The sequence below is a fragment of the Cebidichthys violaceus genome, unplaced genomic scaffold (assembly GCF_023349555.1).
Source record: "Cebidichthys violaceus isolate CVI_PGR_0920_01 unplaced genomic scaffold, fCebVio1.0.p SCAF_6, whole genome shotgun sequence".
NCBI classification, from domain to species: Eukaryota; Metazoa; Chordata; class Actinopteri; order Perciformes; family Stichaeidae; genus Cebidichthys; species Cebidichthys violaceus.
This window is the reverse complement of record NW_027176816.1, coordinates 7,343,651-7,366,382: the sequence shown is the minus strand read 5'-3', so window position 1 is coordinate 7,366,382 and position 22,732 is coordinate 7,343,651. Positions and strand designations below refer to the sequence as shown.

General features: G+C 41.2%; 3 protein-coding genes across 12 annotated transcripts; 2 read left to right on the top strand and 1 right to left on the bottom strand.

The window, feature by feature from the left end:
• Nucleotides 1-481: 481 nt before the first annotated feature.
• Nucleotides 482-13,802, top strand: sort1b (sortilin 1b). The gene is made up of 20 exons (XM_068733781.1): nucleotides 482-1,073; nucleotides 2,639-2,698; nucleotides 2,934-3,007; nucleotides 3,095-3,191; nucleotides 3,303-3,464; nucleotides 3,801-3,874; nucleotides 4,861-4,910; nucleotides 5,200-5,327; nucleotides 5,896-6,040; nucleotides 6,205-6,360; nucleotides 7,004-7,110; nucleotides 7,268-7,370; nucleotides 7,480-7,651; nucleotides 7,844-8,034; nucleotides 8,160-8,349; nucleotides 9,044-9,160; nucleotides 9,819-9,927; nucleotides 10,057-10,169; nucleotides 10,326-10,455; nucleotides 11,504-13,802. Exons 1-20 carry the CDS (start codon nucleotides 804-806, stop codon nucleotides 11,516-11,518), a joined length of 2,463 nt encoding a protein of 820 aa, XP_068589882.1. The 5' UTR covers nucleotides 482-803; the 3' UTR covers nucleotides 11,519-13,802.
• Nucleotides 13,735-15,874, bottom strand: ngrn (neugrin, neurite outgrowth associated). The gene is made up of 3 exons (XM_068733793.1): nucleotides 14,950-15,874; nucleotides 14,741-14,851; nucleotides 13,735-14,655 (listed from the first exon to the last, which is right to left on the bottom strand). Exons 1-3 carry the CDS (start codon nucleotides 15,165-15,167, stop codon nucleotides 14,070-14,072), a joined length of 915 nt encoding a protein of 304 aa, XP_068589894.1. The 5' UTR covers nucleotides 15,168-15,874; the 3' UTR covers nucleotides 13,735-14,069.
• On the top strand, nucleotides 15,735-22,287 carry nfyal (nuclear transcription factor Y, alpha, like). 10 transcript variants are annotated; one of them, XM_068733784.1, is made up of 10 exons: nucleotides 15,735-15,822; nucleotides 16,594-16,698; nucleotides 16,889-16,972; nucleotides 17,929-18,075; nucleotides 18,272-18,403; nucleotides 18,501-18,603; nucleotides 18,720-18,889; nucleotides 19,564-19,737; nucleotides 20,035-20,148; nucleotides 21,279-22,287. In XM_068733784.1, the coding sequence occupies exons 2-10, from the start codon at nucleotides 16,618-16,620 to the stop codon at nucleotides 21,342-21,344; spliced, it is 1,071 nt and encodes a 356-aa protein (XP_068589885.1). In that variant the 5' UTR covers nucleotides 15,735-15,822; nucleotides 16,594-16,617; the 3' UTR covers nucleotides 21,345-22,287. The 10 variants fall into 10 exon arrangements, with proteins under 10 accessions (XP_068589885.1, XP_068589888.1, XP_068589887.1 ...); XM_068733787.1 differs by having other exon boundaries at nucleotides 16,889-16,975; nucleotides 18,720-18,871; nucleotides 20,038-20,148; XM_068733786.1 differs by having other exon boundaries at nucleotides 16,889-16,975; nucleotides 18,720-18,871.
• Nucleotides 22,288-22,732: the final 445 nt, after the last annotated feature.

Here is a 22,732-nt window from a genome sequence, read left to right as displayed (position 1 = left end):
ACATGTTATTGTTATATTTAGGTATTTTTGATATTTTCAAAAAACTATATGGCTGGTGGACACATTAAAATAATTTAACATGAGGGGGAACAAGTTTGTCATCTTCTTTGACTCTGAGAAAATTAATTGAGAAAACAATTCACATACAAAAACCAGACGTATGGCAAAAATGTACATGTGCAAATTCACATTTTATCTTTATTTTTTTTTTATTATTTTTTTCAAGTGACGTATTTGGCCTATTAATTTGATATTTTGGTCTTTAAATTAGATTGGATGGAATATTTTTGATAGTATTGCTCAACCTAGCTTGGCATGCTTTGACAGCTAATATGCAACGCCCCTATTTGGCACCGCCCTCTCAGAACTGCACCAATCAAAACAGCGGATAGGTGGACCAGAATAGAAGATCAGCCAATCACAGCGGCTCTTCTCTGCACAGGGCATTGCAGCCCACAGACACAATTTGCGTGATCGTTACAGTGTATCATGTTGGCTGAGGAGTTGCAGCGCGAATGATTGGTGTCAAATACTCCAGTTAATTTCGCAAAATTGCGATTTATTTCTGTTTTGATATTTTTTCCACTGCTGCGCGGGGAAATAATCGGAGCTTTGAGGGCGCTCCGTGTTGTCAAAGCCCGAAATAATCGCTGTCAGTAGGACTACTGTGTTGTTGAAGTCATCCGCGGCAGAGCTGTAGCGACCTTCAATTTGAAGGCAAGACCAGCATAAACAAAGACTGGTTTGTGGGTGTTTTTCCCGTCTTTGTTTTGTTTTATTTGCCAGTGACAACAGGAACGAGGATGGGACTTTTGCTGCGCTCTATCGTGCTGTTATCGCTTTCCACTCTCACAGCCGGTGTAGATTTTCAGCTGGGATCAAAACCCTCCGGACAGTCGTTTGTGAGGCGTTCAAACATTGGAGAGAAAGCTGGGAACATCATAAAGAGATATCTGCCTGCATGGCTGGCTGCATCACCAAACCACAAGATAAGACGAAGGAGCATTGAGCTGGGCGAAAACTGCAAAGCTCTTCAAGGATATGACACCAAGTTAGCAGACAACACCCACCCTGTAAGTTACCAACAGAGGTCCGGTTACTCTTCACACGTCTGACAATGAAATGAGCAGCCTAGACAAGACGATGCGCAGGTGCTAACCAGGTGCACTTATAGGCCTAATCAGCTATTCTGTGTGCGGAGACACCTGCCGACTGATGGGCTGTTTTCCATTCAACTGTCAGCAGTTAAGCCCGAGATACCAGTTAGATACAAGATACATTGCACTGTAGATTTATTTTTTTCCTGTTGTTGGCTACAACAAAAACACACAATTAAAGAATCAACATGACTGGCGGAGTCCAAGTCTTTACACCTCAAACAGCCATTAAAGATACTACCTTGGCTTTCTGTTGGCTACCAGTTGTGCCCTGCCATGTTTTTTTTTTCTTCTTTAACATTTGGTGCAGTGCAATACAGTGTAGTGAAACAGTAACGACGCCTATTTTCCTCATTCTTTAAGACCTTGCGCAGGCTCCACTGAGCTTTCAAGCTCCACCAGACTGGTTTTACCTCTCAAATGCTCCAGTAATGGCCATGACCTATATCTCATTCTTCTCAAGGAAGCAACTGTATTCTGTACTTGAGGATGCCACTTCTCTGTGCCTCACTGAGAGTGAATCTGTTTACAGGGAAATTGGCCCAGTGGGATCCATGTGACTGGCTGTGTGTTAGTTATTTTGTAATAAGCCTAATTAAAAGCTGTGTTTGTGTGGTAGTGAAAGCAGTTAGCATTGGCAAGCAGGAACTAAGTTAGGACACAGAGAGACTTCAGTATTGTGTTTGGACAGGACAGAAGGCTATATTTGGTATAGCACAGGAAGTAAAAGCACCCAAATTAATACACTTTATATAATATGTATCTAACGATGCAGTGCAGCTTATTTGCCTAGCTCTTCATTGCCATGTGATCAACTTTGCATTGCAGTCTCTGTATGGGAGGGCCTCGGTAATCTAAAGTCGACAGAATTCCTGGAGGCTCAGCTTCGTCATTCCCCTTGAGGTTTCTGTTGCAGGTCCCATCGGTACTGGAGCTGCTTACAGCATGAACTACTGAAAGAGACCTGCCCTAAACAGTTTGTGAATGTTCACATGGTTGGAGAATATTGGGCCACTGAATTGGTTTCAGGAATCAAGGATTTTAATCAGGCAGCTGCACTACTTGATAATGAAAATCAAGCTTAATTTACTTGATTTGCACACAAATAATGTCAGAGTAAAGTCTGATCCCAGGGTTTTTTGGTATTCAGTAGCTGTATTCAGAAGTCTTGTGCCTGCTGGGATTCTTTCGTGGTCTGATAAGTGGTGCTTCACTTTTTACACTTTGTCATCTACGCTTGACCACATGGTGAGGGGAAACATGGTGCCAGTCAAAGCAAAAATACAACCTGGAGACAAAATTCACTAATAGGTTTTGACTCCAGTTTATAATTGTGTGGTCAGTTTATCCCTTCTTGCAAACTAGACTCAAAATCCTCACTTAATTTAGTTTCATTCTCACAGCTATTTAGACATACTGCTCAATTGGTGCTATGCTTTTTACCCTGTTTGATTTTCAATGTGTTTTACATCTTTTCTCAGTTTTCCTTCAATGACCTGAGTGGGTCGGTGTCACTGGCCTGGGTTGGAGATGGCACAGGGGTGAGTGTTATATTCTAATCTAATTGCACCTAACATGTCTCTCATGCTGTGGTTCCTCTGTGACATGATGGGAACAAACTTGGCTGGACCATTCAGTGAACTGTATGGAAGTGACAGAGTAGTAAAGAACCTGGTAGATCACACAACGAGTTCCCTCACATCAGGTTCTCATCATGCACTTTAATAAATGATCCATGCTCCACTTCCCTCAAGCTGAACCTCCTTTTCTCGGCAGGTCATCCTGGCTTTGACGACTTTTCAGGTGCCCTTCTTCATGGTAAGGCTTGGGCAGTCTAAACTTTATCGAAGGTAAGTCTCACAACCTCACCTGTTGGAAAAACAACATAGTTTGTATTTGTTTTGCATCTAATTTGACTGGAACCATTTGTCTGCCAGTGAGAACTACGGGAAGTCATTCCAGGATGTGACCAGTCTCATCAACAACACCTTTATCAGATCAGAGTTTGGCATTGCAATCGGGAACTCTGGCAAAGTATGTCATGTCCTCATCAATAAATCTAAAATGTGTCTTCTGTGAAGAACCTTTAAGGTCTTATCATCTTGTATGGTTTCATCGGTCTGAATTTGGGGCTGTGGCTTCTAGGTGATCCTGACGGGAGATGTGTCCGGAAGTTATGGGTCTCGGATCTTTGTCTCCAATGACTTTGGAAAGAGTTTCACCCCCCGGGACCTGACCTTCATCCCCCTGACGCAGATTACTTACAACCCTGATAATTCCAATGTGCTGCTGGCCCTCAGCAAAAGCGTGAGTAGTGAATGTCAAGGAGCTATATTTTTTTTAAGAAAGTAACCAGTTTGGATGCAAGTTAGTCTATATAAAGCTCAGATTAGTAATTAGCAATAGTACATCTGTCATTAACTTAAGTGACCTTTTTCATGGCAGGTTGTAAAACCCTTAAGCAAACGCCATCATCTCACTCCCTCATAGCTAGAAGACCCCCGTTGGTCAATCATTTGTTTGCACAGAGTACATTTATTAACATGGCTATGTTTTGTATGGGCGTGTGAGCCATGTAAACAGTGGTGTTAGTTGAACCAGGAGTTCATAATTTAACAAATCTTTTTTTTCTTCTGTCCTCAGAATGAACTTTGGCTGTCCGAAGATTTTGGCAGCAACTGGAAAATGATCCACGACATGGTGTGTCTTGTGAAATGGTAAGAAACGACAAACTGATGATTATTATTTAGATTAGCATCTTTGTCAGGTGATCGATGAACAAACTGTGACTCAGGGAAATATTTGTGGTCAGGGAGATAAGGGAGGTGTGGAAGATCAGCATTCATATTTGTTTGACATGCAGAAAACATTTAAAAACAGGACATTGTATCCTCCTTTTCTTTCCCTACAACAACCTAATTATTAAAGGGAGTTGAAGATAGACTGGTGATGGATGTAACGTTTTTAAACCATGTTTTGACTCCTTCACAGTTATGCTAACTTGCTCTCCCTCATTGAGATTTGTAATAACCTTAAAGAACCTGAGGCCAACATGTTTGGAGTTTTTCTCACACAACTTTTATTGTTGCTCCACCTTAGCAAAATAGCCAGTACAACTGCATTGCAGAGCAATCAGTGAATGTTTGACTAACTCTGGTGTGGCCAAGCCCTCTCCGCATTCTTGTTGTTTTTAGAGGAACTTCCTGGTATGTATTACTTAGTAACCTTGACAGCTCTAGATATCTGTTTAGTCACATTTAAAGCTCCATTTTCAAGGTCTGAGTGAACTGTATGTACAAAATAGTCTTTATTACTATCCCAAAGACGTTGATCTGAAAAAGCTCCTTGAAAATGGGTCATTCTTAACTGGGGCAGACCACACTCAAAAGACAGTAAATATTTAGGAAGGGCATGACTTTATGCTGGTTGCATTTGATAAGCTATGTCATGTGATACTTACTTTCACAATGAAGCAAAACTTATTATGGGAATAGATAGAGAATACATAAAGAATCCAGTATGAGTGCTGATTTCCTCCATCCTGATTTGTTGTTTATTGAGATGAAAGCTCACCGAGAGCTGTTACAGCCTTATTAAAAAAGCAGTCTATATCTATAGTTTGCTTACATATCCTTGAGTATGTGGACTCAAATGTGCGTGTCTGTTTATCTGATATTTTTGGTACTTTCCACTCTGATTCTAGGGGAAGAAAAAATACCATCTTCTTTACAGCCAATCACAACGGATCCTGCAGTAAGTGGTCCCCTCTTTAAGTGCAACTTTTGTGTACATGTACTGAGGAGCAGCACATGAAATATAATGTATTTTAAACATTCTCAAGGCAGTTTCAAAGATAAGCGGCTACATGTTTTTATCAAAACCTCTGTTTATCATCGATTAACTGGATTTAGATTGGATTTTGCATAAAAATTGTAATGACAAATGCTTTCAAGATTTTCATATTCCTCTTAAATGTTATATGTAATTATTAGTTAAACTTATACATTTTAATAATTAAATTGTCTTCTATTTTTTTTTTCAGGTGATCGGGGAATGCTGGAACTGAAGAGGTCGACAGACTACGGTAAAAACATCAAGACTGTCGCCGGTAAGATCTACTCCTTCGGCCATGGTGGACGCTTCCTGTTTGCCTCTGTTATGACAGGCAAGGTCAGTCTAAAGTTGGTCCAAATCACCTGCAGATACAGAAACAGGCAAAATATTGTTTGTGTTTAGACATTTGTGTTTGTAAGAAAAAGCTTCAGTCTACTAAATTTGAAATAAAGTATGCTGTTGTGAGGTGAGCCATGTTCGCTGTACCTCCTAGATCATTTTTATGACAGGGCATTTCAAATTGGTATTCTTCCCATCGCCATGTTTGGTTTAAAAGAGAAGTCATTTGGTAAAATCACCCATGAGTAATTATAAGGAAGTATCGTATTTTAAGAGAATCAGATGGGGAAATGTTCATAGAAAACAACAACTCACCATATTAACTTCAATGGTCAGAGTCAGATGAATGTTTTGCTAAATGTGCGCTCCATGGTGAGCTCATGTGGATATTGTTACACTCAAAATACATAGCTCTCATGACACATATTGTGTACATGACCCTGTTTCTTTTCCTCTGCCTTTTAGCATGAGGTAATTACTCTCCAAACTGATTTAATTATTTCCTCTTTCTTTCTGCCCTGCTTTCTGTTTATTTTTTAAATCTTTCTTGCCTCTTTCTCTGCAGGGCACTCTGAGGATGATCCACGTGTCAGTGGACCAGGGTGAGACGTGGAACATGGCCCAGCTTCCACCTGTTGGTCACGAGCAGTTCTACTCCATCCTGGCAGCCAACAATGAAATGGTCTTCATGCATGTGGACGAGCCAGGAGGTAATGTTCAAAAGTTAATCATATGTCCTTATGGTCAGGTAGAGAACTTGCACCATATTAACTCCAATATTTCATTATTTCAAATGACCAGCTCTGAAACCCTGCATCTGAATTTCCTCAGCGGTATGTGTGAACTGACTTGTGTTTATTTTCTACTTTCACAGATACAGGATTCGGCACCATTTATGTATCAGATGACCGGGGCACTGTCTACTCCAAGTCATTGGAGCGCCACCTGTACACCGCCACGGGGGGCGATACAGACTTCACTAACGTCACCTCCCTGCGAGGAGTTTTCCTCACCAGTGTCCTAGCAGAAGGTAGCTCTATTCATGTGCCTGTGCTTTGATAAAGGAATAGCAAACATATGCCTGTACTCAATTTCCCCTCAGAAAAACATACACATATGACTTCTCCATTACATGCCAGAGGGAGGGCGTTAAGTAAATATTTCATTAGATGTTCAGTGTTAGATGTGCTGTCTATCTGATGCGGCTGGCTGACACTTCAGCAGAAATACCACATCACCAGTTAAATATTGACTCCATCACGTCTGCTGCTCACTGTATTTTCTGTTGAACAATCTCCTGTCTTTCACCTTGTATATAATAACATCAGCAGCAAATAGATGGCCAATAAAAGGCAAAAAAAATAACCTATTTTAATGAGAAATGGGTATTTTACATATTTTTCATAGGACTTTCCAGCTGGTAGCACTAGAGTGACAGAACAGACTGACAATGCCAAAGTAGCAGCAGATGCTTCATTTAGGGGGGCACATCCTAACGAATCACGCTGATTTACACTGAAGAAAACATACCTTTTAATATTATATTTCATTTCTGCCAATTGATCCTCCTAAATGCTACACATTAGCCCTTTTAAACTTTATTTGCACACATTGTGTTTGGATAGGGGTATCAGCTAAATGCTTAGTGTGATGTCCTTGTCTTCTTGTTCCAGATAACTCTGTGCAGTCTGTGGTGTCCTTTGATCAGGGAGGGGAATGGGTTCCCCTGAGGAAACCTGCCAACACCAAGTGTGACGCTACAGCCAAAGACCCAGACAAGGTAAAGAGAGGAAAAAAAGAATTTCATAGAAAGTTGTTCAGTCTTGATGGAAAATGTGTGCTTTGATTACTTTTTTATTATGTTATTTTTTTGACTTTCACAGTGTTTGTACTATAAACAGTCCGATACCAAATGCTTCTTGTGTTTGCGTCTATAGTGCAGTCTCCACATCCACGCAGCCTACAGTATTGCTACGGGCCTGAACGTCCCCATGCTGCCTCTGTCTGAACCAAACGCTGTGGGTCTCATTTTAGCTCATGGTAATTCTTCAGTTTTTTAGATGAAGTGGAAGTTATTGGAATAAATTAATTAATTAATTGGATAAACTAGACATTTTTGCCATATCACCATTTCTGTGTATCTCATCAGGGAGTGTTGGTGATTCGATCTCAGTGATGAAGCCTGATGTTTATGTGTCTGATGATGGGGGGTACACCTGGATTAAGGCCCTGGTTGGGCCCCATCACTACGCTATTCTGGACTCTGGAGGGCTGCTGGTTGCCGTGGAGCACAACCCCAGCCAACCTATCAACAGGATCAAGTGAGTTACAGTTAGAGGGAACAGATGAGTTTGTAACACATGGAGTCTTTGCTTTTATCTTTATGTGATTTACATATATTCAGATTTTAATTTAAATTGCAGCTATACAACTTCCTCTCATATGTTATTGCCTTACTTTTAAAGTTTATTTGGGTCATGCTAATGTTTGCACATTCGTTGATGTCCTGACAGATTTTCTACTGACGAAGGACAGTGCTGGGGTGTTTACAACTTCACCAAAGACCCCATCTACTTTACTGGGCTGGCATCAGAGCCAGGAGCTCGCTCCATGAATGTCAGTGTCTGGGGCTACAGAGACGCCCTTCTCAGCCAGTACTGGATCTCCACCACAATTGACTTCAGGGAGCTTCTCACCAGAGACTGTGAGTGACATGAGAATGTGTTTGATACAACAAACTGACTTTAACACACTTATGTAAATTTAAAGATCATTTGTCAGTTGTTTGAGGTTATATGTAAACAGAGTCCAAAATATTGATGGTCATAGGTGTGGACAAGGATTATGTGCAGTGGTTGGCCCACTCAGATGACATCAGTGACCCCAACGATGGTTGCATGCTGGGCTACAAAGAGAAGTTCCTGCGTCTCAGGAAAGACTCTGTTTGCTGGAACGGACGAGATTACCAGATCAACACCCAGCCAACCCTGTGTCCGTGCACCCTGGATGACTTCCTGTGGTAAGACTTGAGCTGTGTCCCACATCCACACCTTATACCAATTCTGTACAGTATATTACACATACCAATAGGTATAGTTTATTTTTGCAGTTAGTATACCAAATGAATTGACAGACTTAATAATAACAGGAAGTGATGCAATCAATTAATCGTGCAATGTCAGTTGTCCATCACACTGCAGTTTTGACATGTTGCCGCAAGTTAAACTTCATAAATAGGAAGCAAAATATCTTTCTTCATTTAATAATTCTAGCTGTTTGACCAGAATACACATTTTTTTTAAATGGTTCCACTGTGAGCAGCTCCATTGCCTTTGTACATTGCATTATGGGAGAAAGTTTCTGTTTAGCATGCATTCTGTCTAGTATACTTCACTTTTACCTCAACATCCTGTTGAGATAGAAGTGCTGCTAACGGGCTGTAATTGCTTTTATTGGAAGTCAAATTACTGGTGTAAAGGTCTACTTAAGGAAAGTTAAAAGGTTGCTCATTCAAATGTGATTAACTTCCTTATCTGACACTGACACAGCTCATACGGAATGGATGTACTTTGAAACATAAACTACAGTAACTTGAGGATTGGTAATTGGTATTGAATAGCAGTGTAAAAGTATCCTGGAGTAAAAATGAATTGTGACTTGGGATATTAATTCCACTCTTGCTTACCATCCTGGCATTTTCCGACTCATTGCAGTGACTTTGGATACTACCGTCAGGAGAACAGCTCGGAGTGTGTGGAGCAGCCGGACCTGAAAGGCAAAGTGCTTGAGTTCTGTCTGCAAGGCAAAGAGGAGCAACTGCAGACCAGTGGGTCAGTGACTCTCTTTAATCATCAATGCCACATGATTCGCTACAACTTGTCTGTAATTGTCTAATCTGCTCAATCTTTTTCCTTAGTTATTGTGTAGTGTATTGCCAAGAGTCTTATCAAAGCAGTGATTTTCAATATAAAGATAATATTAAAACAGATACTGTGTAAATCTTATTTTGTACAAGGCCATCACCACTGCCACATTTCATAGTAGAGACAGTGACAGAGGATTGTTCTCAGTGATGAGGAAGTAGTTGTCATGCAGAGATCAGTCAGAGGAAGCAGATGAGGGTGAGAGTGGTGAGTCTCATGTTTTCAGTGAGGAAGAATAAATGCTGACTGTAAAAGCAAAGGACATTCTTGGTGAATCATGTTTGCTTCACTGCACACAGACTAACTAATAGAAATTGAATAATTTTTGCACAAAATGTTATAAAAATAAAATTGAACCATTATGTGCCGCAGGAAGGGTAGGCTGTTGCATTAATACAGCTTAATTTGTATAATTGTGATAAAAATAAATTAACAATTAGTAATAACAATAAACAGTTTTAGACTGATTTGTATTTGAAAGAGCCCAAACTCTAAAAATCCATCAGTTACAGTTGCAAACCTCCAACTAACTTTCATAACCTCTTGATGTGTCTTTGGTCCATAGCTATAGGAAAATCCCTGGAGATAAATGTGAGGGAGGAAAGAGTCCAGAGCGTAAAGAGATCGACCTCAGCAAGAGGTGTGTGAGTGACCTGGTGGCCCCCGAACTTCTGGTCAGTACTCCTGCCCACTTCTGAAAAAAAGACATGAATATAGATTCATTCATGCTGTGTGTTTGCCTACAGTATGTTCCTGCACTACCACTTTAACCCACTGTTGTTGTTCTGCTGTTGTTTTTACAGATAGACAGTCACTCCTCCAAGTCTGTAGCCATTGTGATAACAGTCATCATCGTCATGCTGCTGAGCATTGCAGCAGGAGTCGTCTTCGTCAAGAAATATGTCTGTGGTGGCAGGTCCGTGTTTCTTTCCACACATGTGTATAGTTTAGTACTAAACCAAAACCTGTCCAGGATAGCAAAGTGTATTTTTGTAATTGAGTAATTGAGCCAGCTCTTTCCTTTTACTGATGATTTTAAGTGACCTGATAATATTTTGAATGTGCCCTACAGGTTCTTGGTTCACAGGTACTCGGTGCTGCAGCAGCATGTCGAGGACAATGCTGTTGATGGGATTGACGACCCGCTGGAGACCAACCACACTCAAAATGGCAAGATAGAGTTTCACGACGACTCGGATGAGGTACAGTGGATACCGTTTCCTCCCTCATACACGGGCTAAGATAGAAAGATGGTTACCAGGTTTTTCCTCTAAGACTGGGCCATTGTTTTGCAATGGAACCGACGGCATATGTCTGTATCTTTAAAGCTTGCTACTTGCTTGATGTCATGTAGAAATGCAGATACCTTAAGTAGTTACATAGAAAGACATAGAAAACAACCAAACCAGACCAAAAATAAACTGCAACACAGCTTAATGCTGAAGATAAATTACTTTAATCAATGTTGTCAAGAACACCAGAGAATAATTGCTACTGTTAAATCAACCCCAACTGTGGTTTTGTTTGGGTTTATTGATGTAGGAAGAAAACCTGTGCATGTCATGAGCCTCGTTTTCACTTTATTAAACATTAATAATGGTGATGAAGCCATGATGGCCCACTGTGCACTCCTCCACCTGCTGTGACAGCTGAACTTGTCTTATATAAGTAGTGGAGGTATAGAAGGAAACAGAGCAACATAATAGTCCACAATGATGATGAGATAATAGAGCTTGTTCATTCTTGCAATCTGCCCAAACTCGTTAGTGCTCTCTGGTGGACAAACTCTGTAATGACACAGTTTCTAAATGACCTCAAACTTTGGCATTTCTGAACTGCAATTTTTATTGTCAGCCGACATTTACGCCAATACCAAAATACCTGTGATCAGCTATCATTAGCCGATACATCGTCTGGGACAATTGGTCACATTCAAGACTGTTGGAAAAGGGACAATCATGCTTTGCACTCCACATTTCTGTCTACCTACTGCTTGACACATCATTTTCTTAGAGGTGAAGCTTAAATACAACAGTAATCGGTCCAAGAGTAAGTCAGAGTTTTAAAGCATAAAGCATGGTTTTTAAGTTGTTGCTACAAAGCCACTACATTAACGTAAATATCCCTACAACCAGGCTACCTGAGTAACTCAGTGAGGTACATGTGTAAACATTACCATAATGGTTTCTTGTTTGCTCACCTGTGTTGGTTCTGGCTTCATTGGTATGCTATTTTCTTGTCTTTACACAGGACCTGCTCGAATAGCAGGCACAACCTGTCATGCAACTGAGCAACAGGTTTCCAGTTCTCCCCGAGGCCGGCCGCTGCTCCTGTCACTCTTTTGTCTCCAGCTACTTCTTCCTTTCACCTTCTAATATGAACTTAGGCCTCAGCTACCAGACGAAGAGTCTGCGTCACTCTGCTGTCATCTATGAAGTATAATGAATGTACGGAGGCTTCTTGGGACTAATGCCACAGTTAAGGAGGGAGGTGTTGTAGTGTTTGTGCTTCAGTTATTGATTCTGTTTGACTCTCCAAGTTATTTATTTTAGGGAACAAAGAATTTGTGCAGTAATTTGAACTGCTGACAGAGCCAGAGTAATGGGTTCTGAAGCAAAGCTAGTTGTATAAATCCACCACCATTGCATTATGGGTCCTGCCTCTCCCATCACCTGGGAGCGCTCCTGGAAATACTTCTCACTTCTGTTGGAGATCTGTGTTCTTTTTCTCATGCAATTGTACATAAACCTGTTTTTCTTTGCCATTTTTTTACGTGGTATGAATTTGGTAGGTGTAAAAAAAGGTTGCTGTTGGTTAATAACTCTCCCAAAACCATTTGAGTCTTAATCCCTACTTTTTAACAAAGTAGTTGTTTGTCAAAAAGTGTACCTCATACGGCCCAGACTATGTAAATGTAAAGGTTTTCAGCTTCTTCCTCTCTGGGCACTGATTTGTGAAATCCCCTATTGTAGTCTGTATTTGGAATGCAAGCCAGCGTACATTTACTCCATGGCATTTAGACCCACGGTTGAAGTAATAAGACATATGTGGAAATGTCCCTTTGCATTAGTTTTGATAGCAATAACAATGTTTAGATTCAGAAAATTGTCCGTGCAAGTTAAATAATTCTCATGGCACGTTTGGTGAATGGAGATGTCATTGTGTGAAACACATTACACATCAATGTATAGGGGGGCAAAGTGTGTCTGTTTCAAGACAGGATTTGTTCAAAAATGTATGTCTGCAGTTCTAACTGCCCAAAGCACAAGGTCCTTTGTATGCTTAGAGTTTGTAGTTTAACATTTTTCCTAAATGTGACCTAATGATCAACGTGACAAGACTGTAATAATCACTGTAGTCATATACAAGTCGTGTTTATAATCATTTCAGCAGTTTTTGTACTAACAAACTTTTGAACTTGTGTAACAAAGTGTGGTTCGAAAATGTTCAGAAATGACAGAAAAATTATAGTTTGATAGTAAATATCTGCAGATATTTTTTACATCAGATTTAGATAACTGAATACATCAATATGATTTGGCGACAGAAGCATAGAAGCAATAAGAAAAGAAAAGTCAATCGTGTAAATGTTGTATAGCATAATTAAAAGTGTAGTAGCCTTTTAGAGGTAACAGACATGGTTGTTGGGACTGTTTTTAATTGGTATTTGCATCTGAGGTGGAGCAAATTGACAAAAAACAGAGTTGTTAAAAAAAATCATTTAAAATTGAACTGCTGTTTTTTCTTCTTTTTAATCATCCTGATACTGCTGTCATTTTAAAGCTAAACTGGATTGGTCAATGCCTCTCAACAGATCTGTCTTGTCTATCATGCAAAGTCTTCGTTATTTTTCTTTCTTTAAAACATTTGTTGCACAATTATTTGTCTGTCTTTTGTTAAATACGTTGCTTTCATGCAGGTTTTATTTATTTGTGACTTGCAGATTCAGAGTGCAGTAAATTGGATGTGGTTATACAAGTGCCTGTTGTGAGGATATGATGCGAGGCCCTCCCGATGTGTGGCCAGCATCCCTTTACTATTATTTATATCAACTAATGTGTAACCAGTTCCATCCAGTATGTCAGTGACACCCTGAAGTTGCACTTGTTGCCTAAATTGAATCCTTGAGCAGTGATGTACATGTGTGTTTCATACGAGCTCTCATTAGTCTGCATGTTAACTCTCACTCTTTAAATCCACAGAGCTTTGTAAAGGAAAACAGCCCACAATAACCTGGTTATTCTCTCTTTCATGTCTTGGTATGATACATAATTCTGATTGAAATTTGGACGAGATTAGTGGATACAGGGTTATTATGTAGCTGCTATACACTGGGAGACACTTGGCAAGTTATTGTATAATGGTTTATTGCATTAAGTGAAAGTATCACATTTTTCTTACTGTTTAAAACTGCTGTATAAATTAATAAAGTCATTGTGATGGTTCTGTAAATATACAAGGTTACATCTTTGTATCTGCTTTGTTTCTCTCTTCTGTATATTTGAGGCAATTTTCTTTGAGTTTGCCAATAAATTCATAAGTTCCTCTATTTTTGTCACCTGACTCATTTTACAGCAACATAAAAAATATATTGTTTACAATAGGGATCCATTACCAAAAAATGTACTGGTTGTCGAATGAAATATTCTTAAAGTACACTGTAGTTTCATCACAGATGAAAAAATGCATTGAAAATTGTTTTATTTTGCCTGTTTAGTAATAATTTGTTTAGAAGGTCACTGAGCAGATAAATAATTGTCATAATGCCAACCTGAACATCACACATGGTTAGTCAACAGTTCAACACAGGAAGTCCTCAGATTCTATACAGAAAGTTGCCCTCTCCATCAAAGAATTCGTTGCCAACTTGCACCACAGGGTAAGGCTTTTCCATTTCCATAAACTCTTCAAGTTCTTTGTCTGTCAGCAGCTGTCCATCCCAGCTCTCCTCGTCCTCTTTGTCGTCCTTTGAAGGATTTGTGTTGGACGTGCTGTCCTCTTCTTCCGATCTCGTCACAGCGACGTCTTTACTACCAGCTGTGAACTGGGTGGCCTGAAGAGTAGCAGGGGCGGGAATCTTTGCCAGGGATCCTGTACCCTCACCTCGAAGCATCACAGTCTGCTCAGCCACAGGCACCACTGCACGATCTCTACTTCCAGGTGGGAGGGCAGCTGATGTGTGGTGTCCAGGCAGCTTCAGCCTAATCTGCCCTATCCCAGCACCTGAAGGCAGCGCCGGCTGCCCGAGACCAGACATTACTTTGGCATCCTGCTTTAATTTTCTATCCAGAGCGGGGATGTGATTGCTCCTGAGGACTCTCAGGATGACATCAGGGGTGACAGAGTAGCCCTCAGCCAGACGCTCTACTGTCCACTCATCTGGTTGCTCTTGCTTCAGATATCTACAAATTGAGTAAATTGTTAAGCCTCATTCATACAATTACCTTGAAGACAAAAAGCTATGTCTTGGGTGAGTTGGCACCTCACCTGATCTGCTCAATGGCATCCCAGGTTAGCTTCCTCTGTGGAGCTCCTGGTGGAGTCATCTGCCTTCTCAGTATATGATACTTTAAAGTCCTCTGCCCCTTTCTCTCCTCACTGAAAACCATGGGACAGGTAGTTTAAAATAACAAGGCAGCACACACAAAGCACTCCACATTAACTTATTTTTATACTAGAATAATGGTGGATCTTACTCAACCAAGGCCTGTAGCTTGTCTTCTACATCCTCCAGTTCATCATTAACAGACATGTCATCGCCGTGAGCTCTGTCTCTGTGCACATGGCTCGGTCCCATCCTTGCCCTGCTGGCTCCTCTGCTCGCAGATCGACAGCTGTTAATAGAAACTGATGGAGTCGCGCACAGAGCGCCAAGCCTTGAGAGGAGTGAGAGGACCTGCAGAGGTCGGGCCATGTTCCCACTGTGTTCTCCTTTCCCACTTTTGAGCCAATAGCCTGAACTAGTTGTGCCCAAAGAGGCGACTCAAACAGTTAGACACAAGTTCACTGACATTGACGCACTTCTAATAGTCAAAGTCTTCAAACCGCATAACGTCCCCTGCTTGTTTGTGCTGAATAGAGTAACTGTCCATGCAGTTATTACAGAGAAGTACCCTTCACCAAAGCTAGATACCTCAGAAACTCGTGGACGTACTTCCGCAAACATTCCTCTCACAACACAAGGACGGTGCGGTACTGCCAACTACTGGAATGGAGGTGCAGTTATTAGCTGGCCCTGAACTAAACGAAGAGGTTCTCTTGTAGAAAAACGAATCGCAACACCATCCATTACACGATTTAGCAGGTACGTGTGCCATTTAAATTCCAAACTATACGATGAGGAAATAATACAATACAAGGGGAGATGTCAAAGAAAACAGAAAATATCAAAATGGCAACATCTGCCGGTCGCCCCGGGCCCTGCACCCGTGTTCATGTGTCACGCAGCTGCGCACCTCCTCCCAGGCGCCGTTGTCTCATTTGCGCCATTTTGTCCGCTCACTTTGTTGATTGGGCTTTAGCGAGCTGTACTAGAGCCAATCAGAGGGAAACCGGACAGCGAAGAGACGGTAAGGGAGACCCGATTGAAGGCATTGGTAGTTGTCAGCACGGATTGGTTTGGCGTGAACCAACCAAATTACTAACCCAGCTAAATGCAAAAAAAAAATCGAATGGCAGTTTGATTTTGATCGCTGCGTCCCTGGGCCGGTTGGGCTGCAAATAACTTGTTGTTTTCAATGTTGGCTCCTGGATACATGATCTCTGGTGGTCGACCAGCCTTAAGCTAACGTTAGCTCAAATATAGACCGTCAGACAAAGGGATGGGTGATAACGCCTATGTCCTCCCATCAGTAAACGTTGCCTAGCACATTGTCACCAGCTAACGTTATAGTAACAAACCAACCTAAAGACGGACGTTAGCTATTAAACTGTTAACTAGCCTCCCGTCTGTGCTTTCTAACGTTTACCACGCGTTGTATGTAGCTAACTGACGCTAGCCTTATTAGCTCCAACGGAAATATCCTGTAAGCAAAACACCCAGTTAAAGCAACCCAGTGTGTGGTTCTTATATCACCGCCACATTACGGACATAACATTTGATATATTGATGGCACACGTTAGTTAGCGTGATGAGTTGAAATGGAAAAAGGCCGTACTTAAATACCGTTAATGCCAAACGTTATCAAACAACGAGTTGGCTGCAGAAACGTTAGAGATCGGTTGAAAATACCTTTTTTTCTGGACGATCGAGAAGGTTGTATGTTACATTTAAAATGCATTGCTAAGAATTATACATCTAATGTCAGCTAATACTGTACGTGTCTTTCTTTTGTTTCTAGAGACGGTTGTGACAATAACAAGCTATGGAGCAGTACACCACTGCCACCACTACTACTGGGGAGCAGATAGTTGTGCAGACCTCCAATGGACAGATCCAACAGCAGGTGAGCACAGGATTTACTGTCATTAATGTTGATTTGATGAGGAAGTCTGTCTTACCACCAACAATTTAACACTCTGCTATGAGATCACAGGTAACTGGTACCCATAATTAGTGTTCCAGTGGATTCAGATCCAGTCTTTTCCCCCTGTTAATGACTTGTCTGAGACTGTATTATCCTGCATTACCTTTAGACACAGGGCACAGTGACTGCTGTGCAGCTGCAAACAGAGGCGCCAGTGGTGACGGCCTCAGGCCAGCAGGTGCAGACACTCCAGGTAGTGGTGTCACCGCCGCCGCCCTGCGTCAAGAGTCATGACAGTGTTACGGCTTACGGGATTGCATGCCATACAACCAGGGCTGTTTTTCATGACCTGTCTTATGTGCTGTTTGGTTCATCCTCCCTCCCCGGCATGTCTGACAGCTGCCTGAACTGCATGTTCCTCAGCACAGTGTGTTTTTGCGTGTTAGCCTCGGGTTCCCGCTTGTGCTCTCATGACTACTGTTTGTCTGAGTTGTGTTTGTCTCTTGCAAGTTGAGCAAGTTAGACGTTCTTCCCAATGAGAACGGAAGTTACGTGTGAAACATGAGTCAAATGGATGTGTTTTGTTGTTAGCTGAAGAACCAGTACTGAACAGCAAGGATCCATTTTCATTATTGGCTGTCACCTCTCATCATCTAGCTATGTTTTTCTATTGTCTAGTTGCAAAATGGCAGTGGATTGCTTCCCTCTGGCATTTTTCCCCATGGTACAACTGCTGCCACGGACTTTCAGTTGTCCATTGTGGTCTCTCGCTTAATTGATGGATGCCAATTGCATTTGTACTTATCAAGTCGCATAGTGAATGCAAATTAATTTGATGGAAACATCTTTCCTAATCATGTACATTTTAAGTAAATCAACTTAATGTAACCTGTTGGTTCAGTAGCGGTATTCCAGTAAATACAAAACCATTGAATAAAGAGGTTTTGTATTTTGCAATTGTATCTTAATCTTAATGACAACAAAATCGTATAGAATATACTGTACATAAGTTAGTTTGGATTTACTATGGAACCAGACCGTTTCATGTTTGTATCCCAAAACAGAAATGACAGCAAATCATCATATTTCATCCATGATGTGGTATCCTGGATGTTCCTGATTTAACATTGTATGATTTCACACATATGAGATATTGAGGTAACAAACACGGGCAGTGGTGTTATAACAACTTTCTGTATCTCTCTGTAGGTCCAGGGACAGCCTCTGATGGTCCAGGTGAGCGGTGGGCAGCTCATCACATCATCAGGGCAACCCATAATGGTGCAGGCCATGTCGGGGGGTCAGGGTCAAACCATAATGCAGGTCCCTGTATCTGGAGCTCAGGGATTACAGCAGGTAAGAGATGACGCTCAGTTACCAGATTAAGTTCTGTATTCAGATTGAACCACATTATCTTGTTAAAGGATATGTGTTCTCTGTGTAATACTATTGGCAGATGTGAAAGGTGGGTGTAATATTTTAGTATGAGAAGCACATTGTGATTGGGTTAGGATGTTCCTGAATCTATGGGTGCTACTTTGTCCATGTGTAGATCCAGCTGGTGCAGCCAGGTCAGATCCAGCTGCAGGGCGGACAGACTCTCCAGTTGCAGGGCCAGCAGGGTCAGCCCCAGCAGATCATCATCCAGCAGCCCCAGACAGCCATCACCGCTGGGCAGAACCAGGTGTTACACTCGGACCAGTTGAACGGCAAATCCATTTAATCAAATGATTATTACCATGATTATTGAGTGTCTTCTCTTCTTACTTGTGGTCCCACAGGGACAGCAGATCAGTGTCCAGGGCCAACAGGTGGCACAGACGGCTGACGGACAGACAATTGTCTACCAGCCGGTCAATGCAGATGGCACCGTCTTGCAGCAGGGTAAACTCAGATTTCTCCTACATTTTCTGTTTGCCTTCTGCTTTGTAGACTTTATAAAGAAGAGCACTGCTGAGTTGTCATTTTGCATAACAACTGTGATCATAATCTGTTTCCAGGAATGATCACAATTCCAGCTTCCAGCTTGGCAGGTGCCCAGATTGTACAGGCAGGGGGTGCCAACACCAACACTACTAATAGTGGCCAAGGCACTGTGACCGTCACCCTGCCCGTCTCTGGTAACATGGTCAATGCAGGTGGAATGGTCATGGTAAGACCCTGTGCAGAGGTATCCAGCATCTTATTACCTTTTTTTTTTATCTAGACTCACACAGTGTGGTGGAGGTCCTTTTTTAAGAGCATCAAAGTTTTTCCAGTTTTTCGATTTATTTATTTTTGGGCCAATCATAACTTCCTTTCTCTACCCATTGTGAAAATGTAGAAATGTGGTGTAGTAATGTATTTATATTGTTTTTGTAGAATCATATTGTGTTGATATGATTAATAAATTATTTAGTGACACATAATTATGTTTTCTAAAGTGGTATATTTGATGGAAAAGCTGTCAAAATAACATTATTTGATTTTTTTTTCGTTGAATGCAGTGAATATTACTGTTTATTTAACACCCGTTGTCGTCCCACATAGGTATTTTCACTCTTCTTAGGACTGTATGGGCGTTTACAGACTATGGTTGATTGACATCTCCCTCACCTCTACTGCACTTGTTAGGGCAGGACAACGTTTTTTTCAGGGCACCTTTTGAGTTCTTTACTCATGCAATCCCCAGCATAACTTCACCCAGTATCAGCCTGTAGAGAAGTCTATTCAGCCAGAATGACTGAAAACACCTGTATTTGCACAGTAACTACTTGTTTATGTCCGCGTGCTGCTATACACGTGTGCTTTCCATGCCAGAGGCTTTAAACACGGTGTCCCTGTTTGTGTCTCTCCCACTATCAGATGGTGCCTGGAGGTGGTGCAGTTCCCACAATGCAGCGTATCCCCCTGCCAGGGGCTGAGATGCTCGAGGAGGAACCTCTGTACGTCAACGCCAAACAGTACCACCGCATCTTGAAGCGAAGACAGGCTCGTGCCAAGCTCGAGGCTGAGGGCAAGATCCCCAAGGAAAGGAGGGTAAGACACATTGGTTTACAACACACACGCACACAGGCACATTGAAGCTTCTTCTTCCTCACTACCTGCTGAATGCAAGTGCACGTTTTGTCTATGTACCATTTCATACTGGGCTCATTCTGTATATCATCTTGGGCTGTGATGGTGTATGTCTAGTGGTATTTAGCCATGTAATCTCAGAGAAGGACGAGAGGCAAGTGCGAAAATGTGTTTTTCAACCAGCACTGGTACAGAGGTGGTGCAAAGTATTCACAGTGTTAAAATACTAATGCTCCTGTACAACCACTTACTCCTTAGCAGAAATACCTTCACGAGTCTCGCCACCGTCACGCTATGCAGCGCAAGCGAGGAGATGGAGGACGTTTCTTTTCACCTAAAGACAAGGAGGAAATGGCTTTGGCCCTGGCACAGGTGAGAATTTTTGTGCAGAAAAACATCACCTCCATCATATACCAGGGGTCGGCAACCTTTACTATCCAAAGAGCCATTTTGCCCTATTTTCCACCAAATAAATTTTGTCTGGAGCCGCAAAAGCTGTTTGATATTACAGCTTTTAACGTTTTATATATAGTTATATTATATATACAAAAACTATAGTTTGTTGTATTTATGAAAATATAGGACAAGAATAAAGACAATTCTTGACATTTTATTGCTATTTTACCTGTTGTATCAAACTCTTATGAAGAGGAGAGTTTTCTGCAGCAGTTGAGAAATCGCTCTTTTTTGCTCATATCCAGCTTGATACTTTTCAGCAAATGCGGTGTGTTTGTTCTGGAAGAGTCTTTCTGATTTGTTTGCACATATCAAGCATACAGGTAAGCCAGCATTGTTGGCAGTGAAAGCAAATTAATGCGTCCATGCAGAATTAAATTCTCTATTTTCCTCCGTGACTTTTCTTTTTTTGGATTTATCCATAAATTTCTTGACTAGCAGCTGTTGTCCAGTTAAAGTCTGCATTTCTGTGGAGGAAGCAGCTGTTATTGGAGTGATTAGTGAGCGGCGTGTCCAGTTATCAGACCTACGGAGCAGCCGTCTGAAGTCACGGTTAGCGGCTTTAAGCAACCAATCTACTTCCTGTTTACACCGGCCCCACCCGCATACCCAGTGTATGTGAATAGTCACGTGATATTCGTTTTCAGACATTTTTGTCTGGACGGAGATCATCTCGAAAACGATGCTGAAACGCTGTGTGGACGGAGATCGTTTTTCTTTGTTGAAACTCCGCTTTAAAACGAAAATGTATTAGTGTGTATGTAGACTCAGGGAGCCGCAACAGAGGGGCTGAAGAGCCGCATGCGGATGTGGCTCCAGAGCTGCGGGTTGCCGGCCCCTGTCATATACTGACTCAAGCTAATAAAATAAATATATTATACATCGTCAACTAAGCACTTACAACTTACTTTGAAGGATTTTTGAAAATGTGTATGGAATTAGGTGTTACTTTTTTTCTGAATAGGAGATATCTCATTTTGTAAAGATCTCCTCATAATGTATTATGGTGACCTCATTGATCATTTCTCCTCCCCCTCCTCCTCCAGCAACAGCAGGAGGTAGCCCAGGCAGCAGCAGACGAGACCGTGGCTCAGATGATCCGAGTCTCATAGCACTGTCGCCAACATCATCTCTTCTGTCTGTGAACTCTGCCTGAGGTTCTTCATCCCATCTCACCTGATCTGCCGCACCATCTGCTCTCACTTTTACTCCCTCCTGCCACGCCGTCTTACACCAAATGACAGCACCGCCGCTGGGTTTCTTCTGTTATCGCTCCAGTCTGACACCAGTCTTCCAGGGAGCTGACCATGTGGCTGCTAAGACTGTTGACGGTTCTGGTCTTCTTCTCTGAAACGGAGGATGCTTCCACCCTCAGCTTATCTGGTCGAGTGTTAACGACCAGCTTTTAGGATTTGTTTAGACAATTATGATGCATGAAGATATAGGTAACCAGGGCAAGTCACTCAGAGCAAACAACAGCTGATGTCACACCCTGGTCTGTAAAAAGAGATTTTGTCACCAGTGGATGCTTTAAATATTTTTTGTAAATGGTACATTTCTTTTCAGAGACACTTGTTAAGCATTGGTGTCTTGTATCTATTATGTGATGCCCTTAAGACATTTTTACTTTTTATTTTTTCAGCCCATGTACTGTGGGGGATGGACTCTGCATCATAAGTCTAACCTGCGTCCACAGAGCAAAAACTGAAATGTGATACTAATGAAGATAATGTACAGACATTCTTCTCTTCCCCACTGTGTAACGGATGTACTTACTAATTTGCCCCATTTTGTGGATGCATTTTATACAGTTTCGTGGTTAGACATAGTGTTTGTAGGAAAACAGTGACTTGGTGTTTAATCACATTACACATTCTATCCATGTAGTTACCTCTTTATTAGTCAGTCCACCTACGTGTTTCGTTATTTCATTGTAGATAATAGATTTTTTTTTTTACCTATCGGATGCAGCAATGCAAAGTTTTTGGGTTTTTTTTATAATGGAAAAAAGGTTGGACATTCTTGAAACCTGTCAATTAAATTTTATTAAGTGACTCAAGGCTGTTTGTGGTAACTTCTTCACTCCCATTTTTGGTTAGTTTAGTTGGTCATTTTTTAAATCATTCATTCAAGATGTCCTATGAGTCTTCTATCAATACTTTATGGTAGCTGTAGTTGTTGTATACTTTATATGCTTTTGGGTAGTTTAATCCATACAAATGTAGCATATTTTCTAAATGCATCATGTAGTTTGTATATAAAATATGAATCTGCAAAGTATTAAATAACTAGTCAAAAAATCTAGTAAGAATTACATTATTTAACTTTAAAATAAAATGTGATAGAAGTATGAAGTTGCATAAAATTAAAATGGCAAAGTACAAGAACTTCAAAATCTTTATAAAGTAAAGTATTCATCCGTTTTACATTATTCTATCCAAGTAAATGACCCTGAGCAAATTATAATTAAGACTAATTCAATTATAAAACTTTCAACAAA